The 8,739-nt window shown below is 42.5% G+C and overlaps 1 protein-coding gene across 1 annotated transcript in view; it reads left to right on the top strand.

Moving 5' to 3' along the window:
• The first annotated feature begins 7,969 nt into the window (after positions 1 to 7,969).
• Positions 7,970 to 8,739, top strand: part of CFAP58 (cilia and flagella associated protein 58) — a 72,265-nt gene continuing 71,495 nt past the window's right edge. The window contains exon 1 of the mRNA XM_079976084.1: positions 7,970 to 8,119. Within this exon, the coding sequence (XP_079832210.1) occupies positions 8,111 to 8,119 (9 nt within the window). The 5' untranslated portion in view covers positions 7,970 to 8,110. The remainder of the gene's footprint in view (positions 8,120 to 8,739) is intronic.

Here is an 8,739-nt window from a genome sequence, read left to right as displayed (position 1 = left end):
TCTGCTTGTTGTGCAAGACGCGAGGAAAGGGGAAAAGCAACGACGCAACAACTTTCCGGAGTTTGCTCCTCGTGGCTTGCAATATATATGAAATACAGAGCGAGAACTGAAGCAACTCCCGTTGCTACCTCTATATAGGCTGTGTTTTCACACACCCTATTAAAAATTCAGAAACTCACTTTCTTTCTTTACTTTTTTGGTAAAATCGGCTTGCCAATCTCTATATTCGAGTCTGCCGGTGCCAAGAATTTGGACGTTATAAATGCAGGTTCAAATTACTACCTTGCAGCCTGCTCTTCCCTACCCTCCAGGGTGGTTGTGAGCTCCCAACACTTCAAGCTCCTTGGGAGGAGAGTGAAGAAACAAATGAGAAAAGCATTTTAAACAATTTAAAGTAGATATTAAATGTTAATATGCAACAGCGTTTGTTTGGCAGACGGTGCAGGAGGCTGGATTCAAGTGTCACGTGTGCCTGGAACTTGCTACCTGGCCTCCCTGTGGGCAGGTCATCCTTTCTCAGACTCCCCCCCCCCATCTGTGAAAGAAGACATAATAATGGACAAAAGAGATAAGGACCACACTTTGCATATGAACAGCCTGATCCTGCCTAAGGCAGGATCTCAAAGGGTTTAGGTGTGCTTCACTCTTCATAGGATTGGGCTTCTTAAGCTGTGATTGATGGCTACTTTGCCAAGATGGCTGCATTTCACCTCCACTCCCACAACTCTGAATGCCAGTTGCTGGGCTGCACAGGTTGGGCAGAGTGCTGTTGGTGTCATGTTCAGCTTGCAGGCTTCCTGGCTGGCCATGGTGAGAACAGGATGCTGGACTCTTATTCCTTATAAAGTGGTACCTCAGGTTAAGAACTTAATTCGTTCTGGAGGTCTGTTCTTAACCTGAAACTTCTTAACCTGAAACACCACTTTAGCTAATGGGGCCTCCTGCTGCCGCTGCGCAGCTGCTGCACAATTTCTGTTCTCATCCTGAAGCAAAATTCTTGACCCGAGGTACTATTTCTGGGTTAGCGGAGTCTGTAACCTGAAGCGTATGTAACCTGAAGCGTATGTAATCCGAGGTACCACTGTACATGCAGCAGGTGTAGATTGGTACCCATGTCATTTTATTTTAGATTTCAAGCCTGTGGGCTGATTGTATGTAAGCCACTCTGGGAGCTTTTTTGACTGAAGAGTGAGGTACAAATGCTCTAGATTAATAATAATAAGTTAGGCTTGAAATGAGCATTCTCTTAAAACCAATAGAATCGGTTGTAATGCATGTGTGTGGTTTTTTTCAGTTTGCAAAAAGAGGTTGCTCTAGCACCAGAGCACTTGTTCCATTGGCTTTGGTTGCCCTGATGTACAGGCTACAAGAAGGGTGGCATCTATACATCCGATTCTACATTCTACTACATTGGGGCTGGGGAATTAGAGAGAGGAGTTATACTTAACTTTCAAGGTTGCTAAAGATGCTTTGCTGCCAGGGCCGGATTTAGGTTTGATGAGGCCCTAAGCTACTGAAGGTAATGGGGCCCTTTATATGTCCAGCTGTCCTTTGTCAACAACAAATTGTTGCTGTTTTTTGTGTGTTGAATATATGCTATATGGTAATTTATGGACCTAATAGGTATCTAAAGCCATTTGCACATCACAAAATATGTATTTTATCAAAGTAATTGTTGAACTGAAATAAGTATATTAATAGTGAAATAAATACCAGTGATACTTTAGGGAGCAGGCTAGCTGGTGTGGCCCTAAGCTATAGCTTGTTTAGTTTATACATAAATCCAGCACTGTTTGCAGTCCACTTAGGAAGTTACGCGGCATAAGCTGATCTTGCATCAAATGTACTATTGGGAAGAATGGAGACTCCAGTTATCTGGACATGCCAGTTCTACTTGATGCACTCTGCCTAGTACAGTATACTCCTTGTACTACCAAACCAGTACGAAATGTTGAGAGTAGAACACACTGTTCATTTTGTATCACTGACTGACACATCAAAGAGAAGCATTTCTCCTACAGCTTGGCACAGTCATGTCCAGGGTAGAGAAGGAGATCCAACCAGAACTATATAGTCTCATAGAACCAAGCCAATCTGTTTTAATGCCTGTTGCTTTCCCCTCTGTTGCATTTGACTATTCTCACACACCTAACGGGGAGCATGATCTGTTGGAATATTAATATTGTTAACCTTTCCATCTAAAAGTCCTTCTAAAGGGCAGCACATTTGGGACATTTATTCTCAGATGGGGATTCCCCCCCTCCCAAATTTCATCCAGTCAGCATAATCATACCTTCAGTCCTGAACCCTTCTTGATGCTTCTTGTCCCCACTGGAAACCATGAAGGGCAAGCATGCAAACATTCACTTACACCTTAGGTGCACATAACTCAGCATTAGTTTAGACTGCTGATTAAGTGACTGGGTGGGACTACCCTTGAGAGAGATTATGCTAAAAGAATGGGATATAGATCGTGGCAAAACACGCCCCTCCCGCACATTCCCAGGGACTGGCTTGTGATGGTCCTTTTGATGGTGTTATGTTTTTTCAACAAGCATAATTCTGCTATATTCCCTTATAATTTTCAGCCCTCTAGCAGGTTTTACTCCTAGAAAGGTGATAATGTACATTTTACTTGAATACGCAGCCCTGGAAGGACCACAAAAAAAGTGTGTGTTGTTGTTTCTTCCCATACAGAAAGCCTGTTTGTACTTTGGCTTAATATGGATTTTATGCTGCTGGTGTGCCTATTAATTCCCCAGTGTCTAGGGCATGGGTAGGTAAACTAAGGCCCGGGGGCCAAATCCGGCCCAATCAACTTCTAAATCTGGCCTGCGGACGGTTTAGGAATCAGCATGTTTTTACATGAGTAGAATGTGTCCTTTTATTTAAAATGCATCTCTGGGTTATTTGTGGGGCATAGGAATGTGTACATTCTCCCCCCCCCAAAAAAAAACCCGCAGTCCACTCCCCCCCAAGGTCTGAGGGACAGTGAACCAGCCCCAGGGCCAAATTTAGATGAAGAGAGGCTCTAGGCTACTCCACTTGTGAGGCCCCCTCCTCCTCCCCCATCCTCACAACTAGAAAAAAATGGAAGAGTGTTGTACACAAAATTGAGTGAAGCCAAGGATGATGACGGGTATTTAAAATTCTGCAATTCACAATTTCTCCTTTAAAGGGCAGGCTGCAGGTGACTAGCGTAAGGTGTAAGTGAATGTTTGCATGCTTGCCCTTCATGGTTAAATTTAACCTTCATGGTTTCCAGTGGGGACAATGGGGATGGGCAGGCCGCAGGCAATTTACATATCTTTTCCATGTAATTTTTTTTAATTTTTTAATTTTGTTTTGACTATGGCAGACCAACACGGCTACCCATCTGTAACTTTTCCATGTGAGTTTGTGATCTCTTACGTCCCATGAAACCCCAGACAACCTTAAAATTGTTAATAAACCTATAGCCTGATAGTAATAGTTAAGATTGTTAAGATTCGGCAGACAACACACAACACGATCAGATCACAAGGTGAATATAATTGAAATGGAAAAGGAACAGAAAAAGCAATGATCAAGGAGATGGGGAATAATCATTACATAAAAAAGCTTTGGAATGAGTTTACTCTTTTAAAAAAATAGAATTTAGGCAAAAACTAAGCATCTCCTCTGTAACATTATGGTTGTATAGTGCCATCTAGTGCTTTTCTTCATTATAACAATGCATAAGCAAATGCTCTTTCCTGGGTAACCTGTCTTCCAATAGAGTTTATAGGTGAGGAGACAGTAGAGAGGTTTCATTGTATATGTATTAGAAACGGCCCCTGAAGCCCCTAAACAGTTTTCTGCTTCAATGCCACTGCAATCCAACTGAGACATTAAACTTTTGCCTTAACGTGATGATTACAAAACTGGTAAAACACATATATCCACCAAGTAATCACATAAACTGGTCTGAACTTTGTTGGCCACATCTGTGCTGTAAAATATTGCTAATATTTTTGATTGCTTACTTTGCATTGTTTATAACACATTGACATTGCATCGTCAGCTATTTCTCTCTTTTTAAAAATTGCTTTTCTGTTTAATCATATAATCAATGCATACTGTGTTACAGTCTGGCACAAGGTAATAAGAGAAAAATAACTTAAATATAACACATATGCATATTAGTAATAATCTTAACATAATTCATTCTTCTACTCTTATATGCCTTGACATCATCAGCTATTTCTCAAGAAGCCACAGCCTGCGTAGATCATTTGCTTTATGCCAGGTCACGTATCTTGGAATACTTCATGTTTGCAGTACTTTCATGTGCTTACAAACCTTGCTGGCACAAAGCAAAACATTCAGACACATATATGCACGCTGTGGTTTGTTGAGAAAGAGCAGAAGATACAGGGTCGAAAGCCATTGTCGTTTTTTATAACCGTTCTCAGTGGCTGTATCATTTCACACAGAGATAATTAATAGCACAGTAATATTATAGGAACAAAAGTAAGCCTTAATAATCTGCCTGCATGCTTGTTGCAGTGCCTTAGTCTGAAGAGGGAATCTTATTCTCTTTGGACTGGTGCAATTTAATTTTAGTGCAATAATAGAAGTGCCTACACTGATTCTCAGATATTTTCAGTTCCGGCTGAATGCTGGTTGCAATGCAGATAAGCCCTGTCACCAATATCAAATCAGCAGAGGCTGTTATGTTTATTTAAGTCAGAAGATGCAGATACATCTATCCAAGAGACAATATTGACAAACATCTGCAAATAAGGAGAGGACAGAAGAAGAGAGGGCAAAGAAAGAAAATAGGAAGAAATGGTTCTGATTAACAGACTAATCTGTTGAGTCATATGGATTTTAATGAAATTCACTTCAGTGAGTTCAGTTTCCCTGTGACTGGAATGGAAGCAAACAGTTCAGTGAAAGTGAGAGATTCTGAGATATATAAAAATAAACATAAGTTAAGATTCTGGTTATGCAGCTAATGTGTACGCAATAATCACTGGGTATGCAGCCATTTAATACATGTTAATTATAGCTTGATCCACAGTTATCCAGTTATACTTGGCTGCTTGTGTTTAAGCTGAGTTAAACTGAAATGAATTTGTTCCAGCACTGAGCTCTGGCAGAACCAGGTTCTCTGTTTACTCACTCAAATTAAGTCATGCCCCCCACCATTTATTCCAGTAGTTTCCATCACACCTTCACAATCAGCCTTTCCTGCCTGGAATAATCTTCCCTGCACCAGAGAAATCTCTTTCCATGCTCATCCAATCTTTCCCTTGCTCCAACGCTTAATTTGATCCAGGGTCAAGAAACAATGCCTCTGAAGATATGAAGTGTACATTTTTTCTTGCACATAGAGTCAAGGCCAACCCAATACATTTAGCTGCCTGAGGCAGAACAACAAATAGGGCCCTGCAACCTAGGCAGAGTGCATAGTCCTCAAGGCTGGTGAAGTTTTTTGGCACCCAAGACAAGAATATCCCACCAGTGCTTCTCCCTGGCAGAAAATATAGCAATAATATATAACTAAGAATTTGCAACCACTCTTCCTAATGACAGGGCACAGAGCAATTGCAAACAGTCCTTGTGCCTGTGGGATAATAGAGAAGGCCTCTAGAGGACACCATTTTCTGGCACAGCTGACTTTTGGGTCCTTAGTTTTTTAGAATTAAGCACAGAGGGCTCCCCCAAAGAATTCCTCTGTTAATGTGATACAATATCAGTCACATAACATAACTTTGTCCATGTTCCATTCCTCCATATACTCCATGTTGGAAGTCTGTGTGCAACTCAGCTTGCAGAGGGGTTTTGCATGGATTAAGACAGAAGAGTTAGGGTCATCCAGATTCTCATATTATTCATGTAATTTTAACCTCTTGATCCAACCTCTCTATCTCTTTGTTGTTAGACTGATATTCTTAGGTTGCATCTTGTTTTACAATCTTCTCTAGACCAGTTAGCTTAGAGCTAGACAATGTGCCATCCAAGTTATGCACTTCCTACAATAAATAACTTTATTTTTCTTACCTATAAGCATCTCTGCAACAAATAAGCCTCCTCTTTAACCATGATTCACTCGCCAAACATTGCTCACTCAGCAACCAAAAGGGTTTCAGTAGGTGACTGATCCAGCTAATCCCAATACTCCAGTTATTTTTATTTATTAGAGATGACAACCCTGGTTTTCTGGTAATTATCCTTAGTAAATCACTGTCCCTTTTTTGCTTTAGGGCAGGCTTTTTTCTTTTTATTAGCAACCATACACATGGAATTGTTTTTCTTCAGGTTTCAGCTTTTCCCCTCAGCCCACCCTAGGAATTAAATGTCAGGAGTTCTATTTGGGCATTTACTTCCCTTAACTGAGGGAGAATGAGGGTATGCTGGCAAACTCTACACCTTGTAGCATGTCACATTTCTCATCTTTACAGCCCTCCATGCATTGAATTTTGATCTCCATGATCTTTTGAAGTGGGGAGGGAGACTTCCATACATACGGATGCTTTCTACAAAATCTAGAGTTCTAGTTATGTGTTGTGAATAGGTTTGGATAGTGGATGCATCTAATCACAGTGCACACACATGTAAACGAACACATAAGGTACTGAGGAGTACACAGCCTGCCATTTCACAGGCTTGGCTAATTTGAAATGTTGGCAACATACTGCAAGAGGCTAGCTATCTTATTATAGCATAGAAGAACATTCAGAAATGCAAAATTGAGTGTTGGTGTCCCAGCTAGTGACGACTGGAGTTAGAATATGGGTGTTCCAACTATGCTAGAATGTTCCTATTGCTGCCAACTGGAATGTTGTTCCCTTTGCTATCAGTCGTTATGGACTGATTTGTTTGCACGGAGGTTAGACAATGACAACTATTTATTCAGCATTTATTCCGATCTGTTTGCAGGGAAGTTAGATGATGAGTCAAGCAAGTGTTATCCTGCACTTTCCAGTGCATTTTCCTGTCACTTTCCTTATAACAAAAAGTTTGATTTTGGGGGGAAGCAGGCTAGTTGAGCAAGACTTCTCAATCAATTAATTACCAAATTAATTCTGATGGACTCCCAATAGAAAATAGTGACAGTCTGGAGGAGGAGGTGCCTGCTGTATAAAAGCAGCTTGATATTGTGGTCATCACCCAACAACTGCATGTGTGAAACCACTATCTCAGATCAAACAGAGACATTCACATCACTTCAGTTTCACGAAACAGGATTTGTGGCTTGGAGCTTCCTTCCTCTCTCTGGCCCTCTTCTAACTGAGAGGTTCGGCTGAATTGATGCTTTACACCCATACTTTATATATAATCAATACTTTTTTTCTAAAAAAAATGTTTAGGGGTACTCTCATTTTCCTACCCATATTGAAATACTGCCCCTCAATGAACTTAGATTCACAAAATATTTAGGGGCATGTGTACCCCTGCGTTCCCCCAGAAAAAAGCACTTTATATAATGCTTTACATTGCCACTGGTTTAAAAACCGTTTCCCTCTTCATTGTTTTAGCTTGGATTCACAGGTGTGTGTTGAGTTGGGCTGTGTTTTTGTAGAGTGCAGTTCTAGTTTTATTGCACTGAGGTGGGCTTAGTCCTGAACGGCAGCACGGAAATATTCGAGAAAAAAAAAATCAAGGATTGGCAGTCATGAAGGAATGAGCAGCTTATGGGACCAAAGAAAGAGCCCATAGTAGTCACTTGCTGGGAGCTGGAAAACCCTGTTTCCCAGTGAGCTACTCAATGGGCAGCAGCAGCAGTAGCAGCAGCAGCAGCACTGAGCTGGATGTGCTGGCCTAATAATGGTCTGATTCAGCAGAAGGCGCCTTCCTGGGGTCCTGCGGGTTACGCCTGCCGCCTGCGCTACTCCGAGGCCCCTACAGACCCTCAGGGCCCTCTTCCCTCTTTGGGGCGCCCCCTTTCTCCTCAGCCCAGCCGCCTCCCGGCCGAACGCGGGGAGGGAGGGGGAGCAGTTGCTAGGAGACGAGAGCGGCGGCCCGTGTACACAGCGGCAACGCGGCAGCAAGGAGAAGGACAGGCCCTCTCGCCCGGCCTGTACGCGGGGTCCTCGCTCCCTTCTCACCTCGGGGCCTCTGCGCTTCTCCACCCGCTGCAAAAATGGCAGAGGTGAGCCCCTTCCTCACGGTGCAGCCTCTTCCGTATCTCCCCCCCTCCTCCGCCGCTCTAGGGCTCCCCCTCCCCTTTATTACCTTTCCTTAACAACACATTTTCCCCTATCCATCCATACCTAGGAATCGCCTCCTTTCTCCCCAAACGGAAACAAGGGTTACTAGGCGCCCTCTCAGGTATTTCCACGTCCCCCGCCCCAATACTGCGGAAGAAGTAGAAGACTATCTTCTTTCATTTGCCAGTCGCAGTAACATACATGATAGCGTGAGTTTTGCCAGTTTTCATAGATCTAAACTTTGCACGCTTGTACTTAGGCTCACGACAATGTCCTTTCTCACCTTATTTTATAAAGACATGTGGTGTCAAAAAACCCCTCATCCCATCCCCTTGAGTATGTACACACACCATACATTTCCTCGCCAGAACTCAAGGATGCGCTCTCACTACCTTGCCACCATTATTGTACGCAGAAGTAGTATGGGTTAAGAATGGTGAACAAGTGGGATTATAATCTGAGTTAGTGATGGAGTCAGGTAGAACTTTGTTCTGGGTTAATTGATCCAGAATAGTTTACATGTCTGATCATACACCTATTTTAAGCGTTTCGCTCTCCACAC

Source organism: Podarcis cretensis (genome assembly GCF_951804945.1).
Source record: "Podarcis cretensis genome assembly, chromosome: 5".
Taxonomy (NCBI): Eukaryota; Metazoa; Chordata; class Lepidosauria; order Squamata; family Lacertidae; genus Podarcis; species Podarcis cretensis.
Note: the sequence above shows the minus strand (reverse complement) of the source record. Positions and strands in the feature narration are given on the sequence as shown.